We start from the raw sequence: 22,204 nt of genomic DNA on the forward strand, positions 1-22,204 counted from the left end.
CACGATCTCGCGGTCCATGAGTTCGAGCCCTGCGTCGGGCTCTGGGCTGATGGCTCAGAGCCTGGAGCCTGTTTCCGATTCTGTGTCTCCCTCTCTCTCTGCCCCTCCCCCGTTCATGCTCTGTCTCTCTCTGTCCCAAAAATAAACGTTGAAAAAAAAAATTTTTTTTTAAATTTATTCTTAAACTTATCTCATTCTTAAACTTATTCTAAAAGTACTTTAGAAATCATTCTACCTAAACTTTTGTTTTGTATAAAAAGACTCTGAACACAGAGTGGTTAAGCAACTCATTTGATGTTTCACAGCTAACCGGTCACCCAATCACACATATCAGTCAACAGCCATTGTCCAAGACAAGATAAATGTTAAAACTACAGAATGATAACAACAATCCTACCTGGCCATGGAATGACGTCTTTTCAAAATGTATGTAACATAATGTTACCTAAGAACATTTAGAACGCTAAACATGGGTGTACCAAAACCGTGTGACATAGGGTCGAAAAAAGATTGGGATTGCTAAAGAGTGAAGTTTAGTCAGAAAGGATACAGGTGAGTAAAGCAGCACAGGCACTCTTCTGTGTGTGTTGAAAGAAATGTTATTTGCCAGGCAATTATTTGTGAGTAGCAAGGAAAAATCCTTGGATGTAGCCACGTTTAATATGTTTTCAAGCTACTAAGACTTAAATGAAAATAAGATGGCGGAGAGAATGTAAGTGCCTCTTTATACAACTGTGTGCTCTGGGAACTCAGGAAGAAGTTACACAAGGCTTTCATGTGAAGGGACATGGAATAGGGTCGCTTTTCCCGCTGAGGGTCAGGGAACTTGGCATGCTGTATTTATTTAGTGACAGCACATTTCATCTGAGGCTGTCACCTACTTTATGGGAATTCAGAAGAGTCCTTTTGGGATGGGGAAGAGAAGACTCTGAGGCACCAGGACAGCTGTCTTCTGACATTTGAAGTAAGGATTATTAAAGGTAAGAGTAGACTTCATATTTAGATATAAAGCATAAAAAAGAGAATTCTTAGGGCAAAAGATATCAGATTTCAATTCCATACAAAGAACACTTTTTAACAATCAAAGCCATGCCAAAAAAAAAAAAAAAAAAAAAAAAAAAAAGGAGGGGAAATGAGAGACTAAGTTTTTAAGCAAAGGCTAGATGATTATTTTAATATAGCAGACAGAATCATAAATGAGATTAAGAGTTTAAACAGAAAAAATCAGAAAGCCCTTCTATAATAGAGATTAAATAATATGATAAAGTAGTCTTAAATATAGTGACAACTCTAAATTTTTGGCCACAATGATAATATGTTGATGTCATGATTGATACAAGTATGGAAATCTTTTGTTCCAATGGCTTAACTCAGTTATTTCATTAATAACATTAGTGAATACCACATATGAGAACTACTCATATATTTAATCTGCCAAATTTCTACAGGATATAATCACTCCTATAAATTTAAGTCCACTATACTGCTTTTATCAAAGTTAGTATACCTTTAAAGAAATCCTGAGAATAGGGAAGTCACCACTCCATGGCCCATGGTGCCAATCCCAAACATTTCAAGAATTGCTTTAAGAATACATAGACGTTAAATTTTTTTTTCTCTCAAAACACACATATAATCAAAGTAAAAATGACTGAGGCAAGGAAATAGGAAGTCATTTTTCTTTTTTCCGATAGTACTGCTTAACACGATGGGGGAATGCTAAAAATAAAATCATCTAAGTTAATTTTAAATAAATTGCAGAGAGCAAAATTTCTCACTAAATTTCTGTGAACATGAGCTTCTCTACATCAAGATAAGAGATTACAATAAATATGCTACATAAAATTAGCCCAGGGGCGCCTGGGTGGCGCAGTCGGTTAAGCGTCCGACTTCAGCCAGGTCACGATCTCGCAGTCCGGGAGTTCGAGCCCCGCGTCAGGCTCTGGGCTGATGGCTCAGAGCCTGGAGCCTGTTTCCGATTCTGTGTCTCCCTCTCTCTCTGCCCCTCGCCCGTTCATGCTCTGTCTCTCTCTGTCCCAAAAATAAATAAACGTTGAAAAAAAAATTAAAAAAAAAATTAGCCTTTATACGTATACTTATGAAGCTTATAAATACGTGTATTTTTTTATTTTCAAGTTCATAAAATAAAAAAAATACTTAAATGTTTTCTGGATGGACAATAAAACTTGTTGTCAAGAGCTATAAAAATATGTGCTAACTGATATGTGAATTGAGGAAAAAAGAAAAACAGTGCTCGAGGCACATATTACATTTCAAAGGAAGATTAATACCACTTAGCCACGTACAAAAATCAATTTTCCTCAGAATCAAAAATAATATAATCCTATAACAACCTCTTAGTTCTCAAACATAAGCCAGAATATAAAACCAATTCAAACATTCACCTGGAGAAATAACAAGTAGAAATGACTAGGAACATTTTGACCAAGAATACTGGGGAAGGAGGGCTAAAATTATCAGATATTAAAAGCTTACAATATGTAGAACACTCTTGTATTAACGCAGATCAATAAAAAAAGATCAAATCTGAACTTATTACATGATAAAGGTGGCTAGGTAAATTAGTAGGATAGGATATGATTAAGGAAAAAAACACAACTCTACTTGATAATTAGCCGCCTGAAGAGGAAAAAAATAATGTAGATCTCAACTTCACGCATACCACAGAGTAAATTTTAGAGTAATTAAAGAACACATGAAATAATGTTAAAATTCACTTCCCTAAAAGAAAATTTAAAATAGTATGAATACTTAGTAAATCTAGGAGAGATTTTCTAAATTTAAACATAACGGAAGAAATAACAGAGGAAGATGTAAGAAAACAAAAACCCTAAGATTTAAAGGCAATAAGCGACATGTGAAAAAACATTAGTGGACAAAGGTTTCATACATAATCAACACACCAAGAATCCAAGTGGTAAATGACTAAGGCATAAAACAGGTCACTGACAAAGAGAAAGAAAAATATAGTTAGCAGAGATATGGAAAACTGCAATTAGACTAAAAATTAAAAATGCACATTAAAATGAGATAACCGATACTAATAAATTAGCCAGTATTTTAAAAATGTTAAGATTTCTAAATTTTGGCTACCCAGAGTGCTAAGAAAAGGCACTCTAGGAAACAGGACAGGAAGGTAAATTGTTACAACCTTTCTCAGACACAATCTGGCAATTTAGGCAGACAGACAGAAACTAACTAATGAAATACACTACAAAATTAGAAAAACTGAAAAGTAGCCATTATGCAGGTGCATGCTGAGGCTGGAGGGAGAAAGGGAGGTCTTTTCAGTCAATTCAAATCAGTTTCCTAAATTATTCCAAGTAAGTGCTTCTTAAACTATCCATGACAAAGGACCAGTCCTATGTTTTGTTCTCTTTTATTTCCAATCTGTTTCAAAATAAAATTTAAATCACACAAAATATAAACCTATTTTCTTAAACTATCAAAGTTACCATATAAATTACTCTGCCAATTGCATTAAATGTAAATTCTTTTCCTTAATTCCTGTACTCACGTGCATGCTTGTGGACAGACACAGATTCATGAACCACACTTTGAAGAGAGCACTATTTTAAATGATGCAATGCCTGAGACATGTTAATAGGCTCCTACATAATGCTTCCCTAACTCCCCATTATTAAAAACAATAATTTATCATCCACAGATTGAGTAACTCATTCTGAGAGAGTTTTGAAAGGATAGTCAGCACAAAATCTGATTGCTCTATGCAATCCTTGAAAACAATTTTGTTTCCTCTGATTTTAAATAACTAATGCTAATGTGTAATCTGCTTTGCAAATCTGGTAACTGCCAAATATGAAGCATACCACAGCAAATTAGTACCATTTCTTTAAGTTTTACATCTTTTTAGTCAATTCTCATCAAATTAACCTACATATCACGATGTAATTCCAATCAAGATACCAACAGACTGTTTTTGTTTTGTTTCAACAGGGATGTGGGGCATTAAGTTGATTCTCAAGTTCACCTGGAAAGAAACGCAAAACCAACTTCATATTTTGGTAACAACAACAACAAAAAAAACAATGGAATGAGTGCTCTTACCCTACCAAATACCAATTAACCCTATGAGGCAAGAGGAACTAAAATACATTGATTCTGAGAAGGATGACAGTAATATAATAATTATAAATGGCAACAATAGGAGCAATAAACATTTAGTGAGCATCTATTATGAACAAGACATGGTAAAAGCTTGATGTTCATTATGTCATTATCTCTCACAACCCTCCCAGGTAGATGTTATTATTTCCATCTTATTGTAATAAAAGACACTTATAAGGGCTAAGTAATTTAACAAGTGACTGATCTGGAAAAAAAAAAAAAGAAAGAATACATCAATGGAAAAAAATGGGGTTCAGAAAAACATCCATTTTGCTGCTACAGGAGGAATTTTCAAGTCACTAAGGAATGGCTGTAGGGGCAAAGGATGATCAGATTATAAAATATATTTAGATCCCACCCACCAAGAGACACAAATAACTTTTCCAGGTGGGTGAAGTGATAAGTCTAAAAAATAAAACTATAAACATCCTAGAAAAATAAGAGTATTTAAGTAATTGTAAGTTTGAGAAAGATCTCTCTAATAAGATACAGCGAAGTCAGAATTAATGCAAAAAAATTTAAGAGTTCTAAAACAAAGTTACTGCTATTTAAAAAAATTGAAAGAAACATTGAGCAAAATTATCTGGAAAACTTAAAGAAAGGTTAATATACCTTATATTTAAAGAGAATCAATGTGAAAAGAACAAGTAACTTAACAGAACTGAATGACGAATACTCAGAGGAATTCACGGAAGAAATACTAAAAGACAAAGATTTCCCACCTCACTAACAGGAAAATAAAAACTAAAAAAGAAAAAAAAAGGAAGACAATATTTTTCAGGCATGAGACATTAAAAATCAAAATGTTGATAATATCTAAGTTTGCAAGACTCTGGTAAACACTGATACACAGTTGTTAGAAAACATTATTCACATCACTTTCTTTCTGAGAGCTCATCTGTTGTTCCTATCAAAACTAAATATCTGGTTATCCTTTGACTCAGGGATAATATGTCCAAGAACTGGTATTTGAGAAATAGAAATATATTCAGCCTTTGAATATATTCTTATTCACAGAATGCTTTTTCCTGGCTCTTGTCTAGAAAACTCTTACACGTTTCAATTTCAAGTTCCAATGTCCCTTACGTACATGTTTAGTTCACCTTTGTATTTCTTAGCACAATTCCAAAAGCCTCCAAATATTTTAAAGCTTAAGTAGAACACAAAACCAATCAAAACCAGCCTGAGAACATGAAGACATATGTGTGAAGGAGTTAGTAATAATGGCTAAAGCAAACAGAAGGAATAGTCTGAAGGTAGGAGGGAAACAGTTACTAGGCTACAGCTAGACAGTCTAAGAAGAGTGACTCAAACTAGCACTAAGTGAAACGAAGAGGAGAAAAAAAGTCCCACACGTAGATTTTCAAAGCATCAGAACTCAGGAAGGAAGGAAGGAAGGAAGGAAGGAAGGAAGGAAGGAAGGAAGGAAGGAAGGAAGGAAGGAAGGGAGGGAGGGAGGGAGGCAGGGAGGGAGGCAGGGAGGGAGGCAGGGAGGGAGGCAGGGAGGGAGGATCGGAGTGAGGGGGAGAGGCAGGCAGGGCAACTTAAAAAAAAAAGTTTGTAGTGACAGAGCAGTTACTTCAAGTCAGACCTGTCACTAAGTCCTTGAGAGAAAAATACGAAATAAAAAGACTTCATAAAAAACTGCTTGCACTGACTCTTCAATCACCTCCTAAAATGGAGGCTACAAAATCTTTCTAAATTATCACATATAACATCTAAATGCAGAATACCCTATATGTGATACGATAAACGATTTAAATCACTGTCAGTGGAAGTGATGTAAACTACAATCTACATCAATTCTTTCTCCTTTAAGGAAGGTTCCCCACTGTTAAAGACAAACAAAAGCATTTGTTGAATGAATCAATGACAAATGAATAAAGATAAAAATGATTAAATGAATAGTAGATAAGGCATAAATGTCTGGATATGATCAAATCTTGTTCCATAAAAAAAGGATTCAGGAAAATGTAATGAATTACTATTAAAAATAATCTTGAAATCTACTTGGACATTTTAGTTCATTAAGTTTTTAAATTCTTGTTTAAAAGGAAATAATTAGTAAATTAATATGGACCAAAAACTTACAAAGATATGTTAGTATAATTTATAAATAATAAACCAGGTTTATTTTAGATTTCCCCAATATATATTTTCTAATGTTGTTTTCTTTCATTTTTTTCTATAAGCATGAACAAAGCCTCAATGTTAAAAAAAAATTGACCAGACACTAAGAAGACGAAAAGAAAAAGTCTCAATATAAAAAATCCTCATGGTATTAGTATAGGTAGATGGCATGCGCATACACGCGCGCGCGCGCGCACACACACACACACACACACACACACACACACACACACACACAAATACAAAGCACTATAAAAAGCAGCCGTAGTAGTAACAGTACACCTACTCTGCACAAAAAAAAAAAATGTTAAAATTTAAGCTAGAGTTTCAGTTAAAGTTTTATGGGAAGGTCAAGTTTTATTATCAGTTATTAAAAACAAATCAGTTTTAAAAAACACACAAATAATAAAACTCTAAATAAACAGATTAAGCAAGCAAACGGGTGCAGTGAAATGAAAAATAAAGTGTCATATGGATTAGGCCAGGGTTGCTGCCATCAAATGCCAAATGTGTTATCAGGCCGAAGAAGTCAGTGTGGGCCCAGTGCCTTGGTTACCATCTTCACCTTGGTTACCAGTCTTCCTATCTTGTCAAGTCTTGGCTTCCAGTTTCTTTACTGATAAAATAAAGGGGTGGAACTTGCAGGTCTCCTAAGGTCCTCAATCCCTTTAGCTCTGAAATTCTAATGCATGTTTTCTAACAGCCAATATTTTCCTATTCAAAGACAGGCAAGATTTTATACCATTTCCACTATATGAGGTTAGATTGCTTTTTAGGCTGGGCATAAATAAAATAATTAGATTATATCAGCATTCCAAATTATGAAAAAAAAATTCTGAAGAGAATCAGCACAGGAAGTTTACTAAACTCCATAGTAACTACTAAAAATCATCATGGAAATACATGAGTACCCAGTATCACATGTTATACAGAAAATATTGCATGGTTATGGAGTTGTCAAAATCACCTGATGGATAAGGAAAAAATTCTAGTTATAAAAAGAAGATTACACAATCTTGTGTATTCTTAGGTCCTCACTTCTAAATCTTCTGACTCACTTCATTTACTACTGTCCTTTTATAAAAGGGTTCCGAGACCGTGGATAAATCTACGTTATGTAGTATGGTATTATCATGTAAGTTATTCTTTGTACTCCAACAGGCCTGTTCTAATGAATTTAACAACTCACCGCCCGAGCTGAGTCACCGAAGTCTATCTTCAACCTCCCCATGGCCCTAATGATAGCAATAATTGATTGGATGGTGTTGCTGTAGACCACCGCTTTGTACTGTTTACATTCCTCCTCCGAATAACCAGCTTCATGGATAATTCTAATGAGACAAAAAGAAAAACACAAAACAACTTACTTCCTTTGATGGAAGGGTACACTTAAACATAAAAAAACAAATTTAATATTTTAAGTCTACTTACTTCATTTGCTTCACAATTGTGCTTTTCCCAGATTCACCAGCACCTAAAAAAAGTAAAATAAAGGATTTCTAACTTCATCCTTGTGCTATATCCAATCCAACACAGGCACACATACACACCTTCTCTCTCTGTCTCTTAACAGCTGAATTGTATTCGATATCAAAACAATCTTTAATGGTTTCCAAACATATAGAAAAATTATCAAGAATAAGTCCCTTTTGTTTATTACTTCATGATACTTAAATTCAATAAACTCAACTAAAAAATATTTCTATTGCTGTCTGTGTGTATTCACTAAAGCAATAAAAAAATTCAATCTTCTATAACTTAAACTTAAGCACTATAAATTAGTTTTATTTAAAATTTTGCTCCTTCTTGGAAGATGTTCTGTTTGGTCAGTTATTCTAATTTTAACCTTTGCTTCATCACAGATATGAAGTAGATGGCAGTGGTGCCCAAACCATACAACAAATAATTTAAAAATATTATTAAAAGTTATGCCTATGCAATGCGTGTTCAACCACCATTATTAAACATCTGACACAAGGCCAACATAATGTGCTAGCATGGTGATCCAATGGTATGGAGGACAGAAATGTCTCTCCCCCATGTTCTTCCAGCTTTCCTGTCACCCAAGTCATAAATCCATTTTCAAAATGCTCCTTCACTTTCTACATATACGCAAGGTCTCTTCACAATCAGGGTTCCTAGCATTATGCCATCATAACATAAAAATATTACTAAGGAAACAGCCCTTCATAAAAGTAGAGCCCTTTTATCCTTCACACTTAACAGTAGCTGATACCTTTACATCACATCATATCAACTATTTGTCAGGATCCTTCTGATTGCTAGATACAGAGAACATCTGAGCAAAGGACACCAAAGAAGATAGGACAAGTCTATCATTTCCCTTCATGTTGTCTTTGGCCAGGGCTACATATCATAGAGCTATTTATCACGGTTTGAGAGACACAACTAGGATTATTATCTGGGCCTCATTTTCCTACAGCCATTCCTACAGTGTTTTCTGATCCAGCATTACTGAACAACTTACAGTTCTGAGAACACCTACTGTGACCACACCACAAGTCTTCAAACATACTGTTTCCCCTGCCGAAATTTAATTTACTCTGCTTTTTATTACCACCCTGGTTATCCTCCACCAACCATAAATTCACCTCCTTTATCAACCTTTCCTGACCCACTACCCCCTGTGATCCCTGCTGCCCCTCACTCTGAACGTTTCCGTGAATATTTCTTGAAGTCTCAGCCCCTACCTTGTGCTAGACACACAATCAACCCCAAAATGTACTTGCATTTATTTAAGCTATTTGTGCCTATTATAATTAGATGTCAAACTTCTGGGCGCTGTTCCTTTTGCTCCCATCCCTCTCCAGCTACACACACACACACACACACACACACACACACACACACACACACACACACAATCAGAGACATCTGAGAACAGATCATAGTTAAACGGCGTATTTGAAAATCTGGGGGGAAAAAGCTGCTTAAACTTTACTTGTGATTTAATATTTAAGAAATTTTCTCAAGATACCAGCACATTAAATAGAAAAGCAGGAGCTGAATAAACAATGAGGGCATTCTTCATTTATAGACAGCCTTTGATTCTTTCAGGGCATCTGCCAATAAAAACAATTCCAAGATAAACAATCCATTATTTATTAATCAACAACAGTGTACTTGGCTCTGTGAAAAGCACCATTGTAGGCATTATGGCTCACACATTTCTCTCATCATTCAAGAGAGATCCACCCACCTAACATACCCTAGGCAGTTCCCGGCAGGGCTATCTTCAAGACGGCCCTCTGGGTTTCTAGAGCACTGCCAAGCTAGTCAGTAGCAGCCATGCTGTGAAGATGAGACCTTCCAGATCCCCATAACCACCTACAGAAGTGGTGATTCCACTGGCATAGTGAGCTTTGATGAACCACAAACCATTCTTAGTCAAACTCAACAGCTGAAAGGCCCAGAGAAAGGCTCACATTATACAAGCTAGTGAGGTCTGAGAGCCAAGTGGGGTAAAATCAGAAATAGAAAAAAAAAATTATGAGTTAACATGAGAATTTTATAATCTTAACAAGAAAAAAATTTTTCCTAATATTAAGTTCTGATTCATTTCATATCTTTTAAAAATAATAACATGGGACACTTAGATTCCTTTGTAAGGAGCATCTTGGTCAATGGCTTGTGGTTCAAAGTATCCTGAAATCTGTTTAACATTAAAGATTGAGGATGGGAGTGTTATTAATTGGATATCTACCTAATTTCTTCGTTAGTCACAAGGTGCTCTTTGAGGAACAGATATCCTAGAGGCAAAAATGCTGAAAAGAGTCCTTCAAAGCTTAGCAATTTACGTAATTAGTTTCAGTTCTCATTTTCATGCAGACATTCTCCTAATAGGAAAATTACAAATGCTGCCTGCTTAGGGTTCCAACATTCTAAATACTGGTATTCTTCCCACACAGCACACAGGAAAGAGTTAAAGGTTGTTCTTTACAAATCTTAGCACAATAGTGTTTGAGAGACTGACAAGAAGCAATACTGAAAAAAAAAAAAATCTCCAAAGTAGTGGAAGGGCAGGGGAAAGGAGGAAAGGATCAATTTTCCTAGCAATACTTAACTAGGCAGCTATTGCTTTTCCCTTTAAATCCAGAGGCAGATTAAAAAGAGTTGGGAACACCCTTCTTTCAAGGAGAAACAAGGAATATACACTAGGTATGTATGGAAAGATCAAAGTGTGTGACCACTGTGGTCACAAGGTCAGGCCGGTCAAGGTGACTAAGAGACTTTATGAAGTAACTGTGAACAAGCTGGTCACTGTGAAATGAGAGACTTCAGAGTTCTAGGAAGGGAGATATTAACTCGCAAAGGGCCACGGAGATGTGCAATATGATCATGGAAGGCCAGTAAGCCAATAGTTATAAAGTCAAAGTTGGGATCACTGAGAGGGTCCCTCGGGCCTCTCTTTAAGGAGGAAGTGGCTAATAGAAAATTGCATCTCTGGGGCACCTGGGTGGCTCAGTTGGTTAAGCATCCAACTCTTGGTTTCGGCTCAGGTCATGATCTCACAGTTCATGAGTTCAAGACCCATATCAGGTTCTGCACTGATGGTATGGAGCCTGCTTGGGGTTTTCTCTCTGCCTCTTTCTCTACCCCTCCCTTGCTTTTGCTCTATCTCAAAATAAATAAACTTAAAAAAAAAAAGAAAGAAAATTGCATCTCTGAGACCAAACAGTAATAAGCTCAGCAGGTGTATGAAATGGAGCTCAGCATCTGATGATAACGCACCATTCAGATGGTAGCAAAGAGCACCACCACAGTAACACTGAGAGGAAGGAAATTCATCGCAGTCTGGGGTCATATGTGCATAGCCACCTATTAACAATGAGATTTGAGAAAGGGAAACACATTCACTTAGGACAAGCAGGAGGATGGAACCAAAAACCAAATCAAGATCTAAGTAAAGTAACTCTTGGCTAGATTCTAATTCTTTCACTAGGATTATATAATTTACCATTATAAAATAACAATCAAATAGTATCTGCCCCTGATTTTGTTAAAGGGCAGTATAGTAAATCTGAAGTTTTAACTGCAAGTAATTTAAAGACCAAGAACCTCTAACCTCTTCCAAACACTCTTTATTCCCCGCCCCCCGCCCCCAAGAATATTCTTTGTCCAATTCTCTGCTTAGGGTCACATTTATAACATTTATTTCTTGGTTCAGGATTCAAGCTGCCCAGTATCACATGCTATTCAGCTATTAAAATGGTGATTTAGTTAATTTATTCTGAATTCCTGACATTCCACTTTTAAAAAATGCAAATTTTATGTAGAATTTAACAATTTCAAAATTTTACACTGAATAAAACTACATTACAGTTTAGTTTAAATGAGAATAAAACCAAATTACAAGTTGCATTTAAAGTCACTTCTGTTTATCATGGTGCTACACAAGGGTGACCCAGTCGGTTGAGCATCTCTCTCCCTCTGCCCCTCTCTCCCACTCACATGTTCTAAAATAAAAAATAATAATAAATAAAAACAAAAATAAAAATAAAGATATGAGGCTTTATTAAACCCTCTGAAAGTACGGAGAGAGATAATGGTCCCCTCCTTATCCTTAGAACATTTACTTCAGAAAAATTAGAACTGTAAGTACTTTTTTCCTCTTTCAAATTTGTGTGTGTGATACACACACACACACATACACACTTCAGAAAAACAACAGGCCAGGGAGCCTGGGTGGCTCAGTGGGTTAAGTGTCCGACTTTGGCTCAGGGTTCGAGCCTCGCATCAGGCTCTGTGCTGACAGCTTGGAGCCTGGAGCCTGCTTCAGATTCTGTGTCTCCATCTTTCTTTGACTGTCTCCCATTCATGCTGTGTGTGTGTGTGTGTGTGTCTCTCTCTCTCAAAAACAAATAAACATTAAAAAATTAAAAAAAAAAAAACGAAAAGAAAAACAAATAGGCCTTGTTTTGGTCAGCTTTATGACCCAGAATGTCTTTCTCAAGAGACCGGCAGCCATTTCTTTGAAATGTAAACATCAAGAGAGATGGCAACCCTATCTTCCATTTTCTGTGGAAGGGTAGGAGCCTAACTTGGGTGGGTACCTTGCTCCAAGATGCAAAGCTACCTCCTGTCATAAAGATATGAGATGTGTTTCTCCTTTGGGTAAGGCCAATTAGCTAACACAAATGGTCTACCCAACTAACAAAGTTAAGATGAAGTATGTGTATAAGGCTGTCAAGCCTCTTACTTAAGAACTAGTTAAATCTAACTTGAAAACATGTATGTAGTTAAATTGTATTCATTTGGCTATATATGGAATGAGATTCCTTTCCATTTTTGCAATCTCTTAGTTGACTGCCTCTAACATACACCAAACTCTGGTTCAATGCTTATTCAAAAATTGATAAAAATGTTTTCTTTCTCTGCTACCTTTGTAAGGAGGATGTCTGGGTTGGTTGTTTCTAATTATTATTCCTCAACAGGAATCATAACCTAAAAATCTTTCTAAGTTGGCTATAAGAAGCTATGAACTATTTAAATAAATATATACATATTTATGGAATATATCTGGCATTCTAAGATATAACAATAATTTGATAATACCAGAATCTAGATTGCCCAAATGACCAACTTTCTCAATTTTTTTAAGAGAGAGAGACAGAGAGACAGAGACAGCACCAGCAGGTGAGGGGCAGAGAAAGAGGGAGACACAGAATCTGAAGCAGGCTCCAGGCTCTGAGCTGTCAGCAGAAAGCCTGACACAGGGCTCAAACTTGTGAACCAGGAAATCATGATCTGAGCTGAAGTCAGATGTTTAACCAACTGAGCCAGGTGTCCCTGGACTTTCTCAATGTTAACTCTCCATAAAACTAATCCCTAAGCCATTCATGCCAGAAATAGGTCTCATACTACTACACTAAGCAAGAATGACTGCACATTCAAGACTACTCTAGAAAGGTAGGACAAAAGGAGACAACTGTGGGCAGCACAGGAAGCTTTTTCCTGGCAGACCATGTCAGTTCAGGTTTCCTCTACCCCAACATACCCCAATGCTTGTGCAGTCATCAGGTGGCTCTCTTCGTGTTGCTCTTAAGGTACTGGGGTTTGGTAAATGGCCATAAATACAGATCTTCTGGTAACTACAATTGTTGTAATAAAGTCCTTTTTATCTCTGAACCAGGAAACTCCTGTCTTCTGAAGACAGAAGTTAGCATAAAACTGCAGTAAGCTAATGTGTTAGCTTGTAAGTAAGGTAAAGCCTCAAATACTGAATAGTTCTTGACATGCTATTGTTTAATTTTTAATTAACTCCCAAAGTCTGGCAACTATAAACACTTCCAGTCATCGTTTCTATATCTGTACTACTTACCTTTTAAAAGCTCTGATCTTTTGGGTTACCTAGGTGGCTCAGTTGGTTGAGTATCTGACTCTTGATTTCGGCTTAGGTCATGATCTCAAGGTCATGAGACTGAGCCCTGCATCAGGCTCCATGCTGAGTGTGGAGCCTGCTTGGGATTCTCTCTCTCCCTCTATCTCTGCTCCTCCCCCACTTGCACACACACTCTTAAAATAAACTTAATTTTTTTTTCTTCCCACAAATGGTAGCTCATGCACATTTGTTCAGTCAATCCAAAGGAACAGAACAATGGTTCTCAAAGTACGATTTCAAGACTAACACTATCACCAACACTTAAGAAATATACATTCCTAGAACCCACCCAGAACTTACTGAATCAGATACTCTGGGAGGGGGCCCAACAATCTGTATTTTAACAAACCCTCCAAGTGATTCTGATGGAAGCTAAAGACAAAGAACCAGGTAGACGAAAGAGGTAGAAGAAAGGTCACCTCCTTTTTTTTCTGGATTAGTGATCAGAGTAACTGTAATCATTTAGTTGTTGACTAGGTCTCCCCTGTTCCAAAAAGTGAAATAAGTAATATTGCTTTACATTTCTGCAAATAGGTTATTAAAAGGCAGCTGGGTTCTCAATTCTCTGCATTTAATATAGTGCAATTACTTTTTACTTTGGTTGAGGTATATAAAAAAAACTATTTTCACATAATTATGTAATTATCAGAAAAGGGAACAGCAATTTAACAGCACTTACAGATAACTGTAGATAGCCTTCTTTGATTCTATACCAAAATTTTAAAAAGGGTAGCTTTGGTACCTCGGTGGCTCAGTCGGTTAACGGTCTTTGACTCAGGTCATGATCTCACACACAGTTCATGGGTTCAAGCCCCGCATCAGGCTCTGAGCTGAAAGCTTGGAGCCTGAAGCCTGCTTCAGATTCTGTGTCTCCCTCTCTCTCTTCCCCTCCCCTGCTTGTGCTCTTTGTCTCTCAAAAATAAATAAATAAAACATTTAAAAAAAAGATTTAAAAAATAAAAAAGGGTAGTTTAAAGACTGGTCATAATGCATTTCTATAAACTTTTCGTACTTTGATACGTTACAGCTCATTGGTCTATCTTGTACTTGGATGGATATTTTACCCATGTTTGATTTGAAAATTAGTTCACTGAGCTGTGCAGAATTGAATGTTGATGTATTTTTAATACCAAATAATAACAATATATATTATCTATATTATATCTATATAATCATCTTTTTAATATTACCGTCATCAGAAAAGACTTTAAGTCTTGGGAAGATATCAAGCTCTCAGTGCTATGGATAAGTTTTTTAAATTTTCAAAAAAAATTTTTTTTGCTTAAAACCTTTAATTTTATTATTGGCAACAAACACTGTTAGCTATTTTCCTTGCAATGACAGACTAACTCTGCCAAATCCCCAAGTAGGACTATACCACAATTTCTTTCAAGTATAAATGGTATTCCAGGAAAAAAGCGACTAGTTCAATTCACAACTTAATCATACAACTATCTTTCCTCAAGATAACAAACATGGTTTGGAATATGGCAGCATACTTTGGTATATTTCATATTTGGTTACACAGCATATTGAAGAGGTATGTACCTAATGGTCAAGATTTAACAATGATTTTTACAACTTGAGCATGTTTTATCACAAGTGCACAGTAGTGAAGAATACAATGACTATTAGTACAATTTAGTGCTATTGATGACATGATTCAGTATTTTGACCTATTATTATTTTGGTTCTATCACAACAAATAACAACACAATTAAAAAGGCAAATACCATCTTAGTACAATTATGAAAATGGTCCAGAGACCCCCTAGGCCCATGGGTCACTTCTAGAATTGATGGTTTAATATCTTTCTCACGCCCTGGACTATAAGCTATGAAGGAAGGGAGCCCTGATGTTTTTCACCATGATATCCTCCAAGTTTTCTCCTACACTTAGCACACGGCAGGAGTGAAGTAAACATATTCGCTGGCTGGCAGGCAGGCAGGAAATACACCATGAAGAAAGTATTAGAAAATGTAACATTATTTCCATGAACTGTGGAAAGGGAGAATTCTGTTAAAAACCGGAAAAAATAAAGGAAAAGTGTGGTGGAAGCTTGTGATTGCCCATTGAAACGGGTTCTCACCTATTGTAACAGGAGTAGTGGCTGGGAACATGGCAACTAAAGACTATATTTTCCGTCCTCACTTGCTGCTAGGTGTAAACCACATCAACACATTTCTCATCAAAGCAAATGATTTGTGTAAAAGAAAAATGTAAACTTGGATTCTCTCTCCTCATCCTTTGTATGAGCCAGAAATTAGGTGTGCCTATGGTCTTCTTCTAAGCATGTATATTAAGACAATGCTCAGGGGATGCTGGGGCAATGAGAAGGCAGAAACTTGGGTCCCCCCCTTTAGGCTGATGAGTTTACTTATTTATTTAGTTAGTTAATTTTAGAGAGAGAGCACATGAGCTGGGGAGAGGGCAGAGGGGGAGAGAGAATCTCAACCAGGCTCCACGCTCAGCACAGTGCATGGCACAGGGTTCAATCCCATGACCCTGGGATCATTATCTGAGCTAAAATCAAGAGTTGGATACTCAACCAACTGAGCTACCTAGGTACCACTATGCTGACAAATTTTTTAAGAGCTGTCTAGTTTAAATATATAAGCAAATATGTAACCATATAGATAAAGAAGTCCCCAAACCTAAGAACATTTTTTTAAAAACATCACCATAAATAAAGTGAAAGGCAAAGAAATCAGTAATTAATGAGTATAGACTTAGTGCATAATGAATTAACATTAACTGACCAAGAAAAAGAATAATTTGTAGATAAAAAGAAACAGATACAGTATTAAGCTGTAAATATATATTCATGCAAAAAATTACATTAAAAGAAATACATCAAAAAATGCTTATATCTGAGTAAGACAATTTTATTCTGCAAATATTTCTGTAATTTCTAAATTTTTACATTGCACACAATAATACTGACTCAAAATTATGCACTTTATTTAGAAAAAGTTGGGTCATATCTCTCGATTGAATATGAATAAAATTATCTTTTAAAATCTCATTTGCTTCAACCCATATCCCCATATCATCACTCATGTATATAAATCTCACATTCTAATCACAGCAAATTACTTTTACTACCCAAACTTTCATGATCATCCCTACCGCCCCCTACTTTATCCTAAACGGAGCCCTTTATCAACATGGACACTAAAAAGGACCACACTATGTTTAGGTGGGGGAGCATCTGGGGTTGTTCCTCACCAACCAAGGCACATCCTATTTTCAGGAAATGTGGAAACTAAGTTGACAGACACTGGGTTTACTACATGGCCCATTATAGCAGGTGGGATGACCACACAGCCCTACACAGATTTAGGTGAGACATTATGAGGCCCGCAGTTAGAGGCAGCTCAAGCAGGAAGGCTCTATGCAACCATCACTGATTGCACCAGACACTTTGATTGTGATACCAAAGCCACCTAGGTAAGAGCTATCATGTTCATGACTAGAAGAGACAGAGCACAATACATCTAAGGGACTACTTTGTCCCCGTTACAATGAGTTGTAGTAAGTCACTCTGCCCTTTCTTCCCATTCACACGCTGACCCTCACACCAATTATGGATAACAGCCAGGAAGGGAGGATGGCAAGTGATAAAACATTTTCATCTGAAAACCATACAGACTGTTTACTCAGCCATTAAAAAGAATGAAATCTTGCCATATGCAACATGGATGGACCTAGAGAGTATTATGCTAATCAAATACCATATGATTTCACTTATATGTGAAACCTAAAAAACAAAAAACAAAACAAACAACAACAAAAACAAATAGACTCATAAATACAGAGGACAAAGTGATGGTTTCCAGAGGAGAGGTGTGTGTATTTGTATGGAGGGCGGGGAATGATGCACAAAACAGGTGAAGGAGATTAAGCAGTATAATCCTCCAGTTACTAAATTAGTAAGTCATGGAAATAAAAAGTACAGCATAAGGGATATAGTCAATAATATTGTAATCGCACTGTATGATGACAGATGGTGACCACACTTTTGTGATGAGCATTGAGTAATGTATAGAATTGTGAAATCAATGTTGTACATCTCAAGCTAATACAACACTGCATGTTAATAATACTTCAATAAAAAAATAAATGGGCTGTTTAATTATATTGGCCTAAGGCTTAAGCAGCATTGAACATTTTGTAACTTTCTCTACTAATTATAATTAGCAGGTAGGGGTTTAGCAGGAGGTAGGTTGATTTTAGGCTCAACTAAAATAAAAATGGTATCCCAAACATCACCACAGGCTGCTCTGAGAAATTATCAAAAGGGACACAGAGGAGCATGTGTTGTTATACACGTGATGTGAGCTAACATCATTCTCTCACCACTTTAAAAGTTTTCCTCTAGAAAGTAATCCGATGCATATACTACCATTCTACTTTTGTATTTTCACCAACTCAAATGAAATCACTTCTGTGACACCATGCTTTTGGTAGTATGGAATAGAACAGAAAAACCCAGAAATACACCCACAATTATATGGTCATTTAATCTCCGACAAAGGAGAAATGAATGAATACACAATGGGAAAAAGACGATCTCTTCATCAAATGGTACTGGGGAAATTGGACAACCATACGCCAAAGAATGAAACTAGACCACTTTCTTTCACCACACACAAAAATAAACCCAAAATGGACTGAAGACCTAAGTGTGAGACCTGGAAACATAAAAATCCTCGAAGACAACACAGGCATTAATCTCTGACATAGGCCATAGCAACATCTTTCTACATAGGTCTCATAAGGCAAAGGAAATAAAAGCGAAAATAAACTACTGGGACTACACCAAGATAAAATTTCTATACAGCAAAGAAAAACAGCAACTAAACTAAAAGGCAATCTACTGAATAAGAGAAGATATTTGCAAATGACATATTTGAAAAAAGGTTAGTATGCAAAATATATAAAGAACTTATACAGCTCAATACCCCAAAAACAAATAATCCAATTTAAAAAAGGGGCAGAAGACATGAATAGATATTTCTCCAAAGCTGACATCCAGATGGCCAAACACGTGAAAAGATGCTCAACATCAATCACCATCATGGAAATGCAAATTGAAACTACAATGAGATATCACCTCACATCTGTCAGAATGGCCAAAATAAAAAACACAAAAAACAACAAGTGTTGGCATGGATATGGATAACAAGGAACCTGAGTACACTGTTGGTAGGAATGTAAACTGGTACAGCCATTGTAGAAAACAGTACGGAGGTTCCCTCAAAAAATAAGAACAGAACTACCCTATTATCCATGAAACACACTACTAAGTATTTACACAAAAAACACAAAAACACTAATTCAAAGGGATACATGCACCCCTATGTTTATGCAGCATTGTGTAAAATAGCCAAACTATGGCAGCAGCCCAAGTGTCCAAGAATAGATGAATGGATAAAGAAGTGGTATACTGGAATGGAATAGTATAGAATGGAGTATTATTCAGCCATAGAAAAGAATGAAATCTTGCTATTTGCAACATCACTGATGGAGCTAGAGAGTATAATACTAAGTGAAATAAATAAATCTGTGAGAGAAAGACAAATACCATAGGATTATTTCATTCATATGCAGAATTTAAAAAACAAAAGAAATGAGCAAAGAAAAAGACACACACACACACACACACACTCTCTCTCTCTCAATTATAAGGAACAAAATGATAGTTACCAGAGGAAGGTGGGTGGGGAGATGGGGATATAGGAGATGGGAACTGAAGACTACACTTACCATTACGAAAAAATAAAGTAAATAAGTAAATCATTTCTATGTGACACCATACTTTTGGCATATAAACATTTAGCTTAAAGTTTTCAAAAATTTTTGGTTTAGGCAAAAGAAATGATTTAAACAAGAAAGAATGCCACCTCTCTTTCACACAGCAGCCCATGTGTAAGCAGTTCGGAGCTCAGGATCAGCGTGATAATGTTAGGGACCCAAGTGCCTTTTACTTTATTGTTCTACCATAACAGTGTGAGACACAAATAGAGAGAGGAAAACATTTTTTAAATCTAGTAGAATTTTTCATTTAGATTCCTTTGCAGTTATCTTTAAATTCTCACATGAAAGAAAAAGAAATTGAAAATAAGGGGTCCATTTTGGATATGCAAAAGAGACAACTCTGAACTGTAATCACACTCAAAAAAGGCCATAATCCCTCAATTTTTCACCACTATGATGTTAGCTGTGGGTTTTTCATACAATCCCACATCAAAAGATTGTGGTATAAAAGTATACTTACATATTTTTAACTAAAAGTAAATGCTCAAGGTATGTTTGCAGTTTTTTTAAGGATCTCCTCTTAAGATAGGTAGTTTTTGACAGATAAATTCTAATCCCATCAGTGCAGAGGAAATTGCCCCCTGCATATCAACATATTCAAAACTTAATTACCTCAATCTCCCAATGCAAATTTCTCAGTGCGGCATTCTTGGCAAAGGATTTGAACCCAAATGCCTTTTAGTCTTACCTCTGTACATGCCTGCAACCATTTTCTAGCCTTGTAAATCTTCAAAATAATCTATCTAATCCACACCACCAGAATTCTTGCATCTTGATGTCAACAACACTGTTAGGCAATCAAGTCAGTTAAGTAAGACAAAGATTCTGATTCTAGGAAGTTGTATCCAGAATGTAAGTAGACCAAGGAAATGATCACAGTATTTTTTTTCTTTCATATATGAAGTACCCTCTATACAGAAGGCTTGATGCTAGACACTCAGGACAGAGTGAGTGGAAATAAGAGTTGTGGTCCCTGGTTTCATGAGGGGGAGAAACAGGTGGCAGAAACACTGCAGATTGTGTGATAAGTAAAGGCTACTTAGTAGGAAATGATTAATACACACAGTCCACTTAAAACCTTATAAGGTGTTCACTTATCAACACCTGCTACAAAGGTATCTTAACAAATGAATATATCTAGTAATTCACTAGAAGAACTAAATTAATAAAAAGTAGAAAGTTACAGAAAAGTTAATACAAACAAGATATATACAAGTACATATAATTCCAAAATATAAGAACTATATAACCTATTCTACTTTCCCATTGCTCCATTAACATCTGAAATACTCTTTTTAACCACTCTTCTAGAAAGGACATTGATAAATGCGACGATGTCCAGAGAGGTGGCATACAGGTCTATGAACTGCTTCATTCCAAGAAAGGCAAAAGTTAAAAGAAGAAAAACATCAGGGAAAAGAAGATGTCTGATAAACAGCTGAGGAGCCCTCACGCAGAAAGAGAAGGCTGAAGAGAAGGCTGAATTAAGATCAATAACAGAAATCACACAGAAGCAAATCTGGCTCAGTAAAAGCAATAATCTATTAATAATGTGATGTCAGAATCTATAAAACAATATCATCTGTCAATAGGATTGTTATTCTCCCAGTTCTCTATCACAGAAGGCACTTATCAACACCTGCTACAAAGGTATCTTAACAAATGAATATATCTAGTAATTCACTAGAAGAACTAAATTAATAAAAAGTAGAAAGTTACAGAAAAGTTAATACAAACAAGATATATACAAGTACATATAATTCCAAAATATAAGAACTATATAACCTATTCTACTTTCCCATTGCTCCATTAACATCTGAAATACTCTTTTTAACCACTCTTCTAGAAAGGACATTGATAAATGCGACGATGTCCAGAGAGGTGGCATACAGGTCTATGAACTGCTTCATTCCAAGAAAGGCAAAAGTTAAAAGAAGAAAAACATCAGGGAAAAGAAGATGTCTGATAAACAGCTGAGGAGCCCTCACGCAGAAAGAGAAGGCTGAAGAGAAGGCTGAATTAAGATCAATAACAGAAATCACACAGAAGCAAATCTGGCTCAGTAAAAGCAATAATCTATTAATAATGTGATGTCAGAATCTATAAAACAATATCATCTGTCAATAGGATTGTTATTCTCCCAGTTCTCTATCACAGAAGGCATATACACGGCTTTGCTAGATGTCATTTTACAGCAGATATAAATTAAGAAGAAATGGGCCAACCCCACATTTCCCACATACTTAACAATACTGTATTGTACATTAAATATTTTGTTAAGAGGGTCAATCTCATGTTAGGTGTTCTTATCACAATTAAAGGAGGGGGTGGAGGGAGGAAGGAAGGAAATGGGGCACAACAGAACCCTGTATTAACATTGCTGGAAATCATTAAAATTATTTGTACCATCCTGACTCATGCAGTTGTGTTAAAATGTAGGCTTCATATAAACAACATTAATAAAAGACTTGGTTGAGTTCATACATTCTGGCCATTCCCAGTTTCTGTAGAGGGTCAAAGTTCCATGGAGATCAATACAAGACAAGGCTCTACTGTTTTTTCTTTTTTTTTAATTTTTTTTTTTTTAATTTTTTTTTCAACGTTTTTTATTTATTTTTGGGACAGAGAGAGACAGAGCATGAACGGGGGAGGGGCAGAGAGAGAGGGAAACACAGAATCGGAAACAGGCTCCAGGCTCCGAGC

General features: G+C 36.1%; 1 protein-coding gene across 2 annotated transcripts in view; it reads right to left on the bottom strand.

Annotated features, from left to right (window-relative positions):
• Window positions 1-22,204, bottom strand: part of GNAI1 (G protein subunit alpha i1) — an 87,521-nt gene that overhangs the window by 22,727 nt on the left and 42,590 nt on the right. For both annotated transcript variants that reach the window (XM_086696828.1, XM_086696827.1), the window contains exons 3-4: window positions 7,711-7,753; window positions 7,469-7,610 (exon numbers count right to left, since the gene is read on the bottom strand). In XM_086696828.1, coding sequence (XP_086552954.1) covers window positions 7,469-7,610; window positions 7,711-7,753 — 185 coding nt within the window. The remainder of the gene's footprint in view (window positions 1-7,468; window positions 7,611-7,710; window positions 7,754-22,204) is intronic.

The sequence above is a fragment of the Puma concolor genome, chromosome A2 (genome assembly GCF_028749965.1).
Source record: "Puma concolor isolate L17-30 chromosome A2, mPumCon1.1.hap2, whole genome shotgun sequence".
Lineage (NCBI taxonomy): Eukaryota > Metazoa > Chordata > Mammalia > Carnivora > Felidae > Puma > Puma concolor.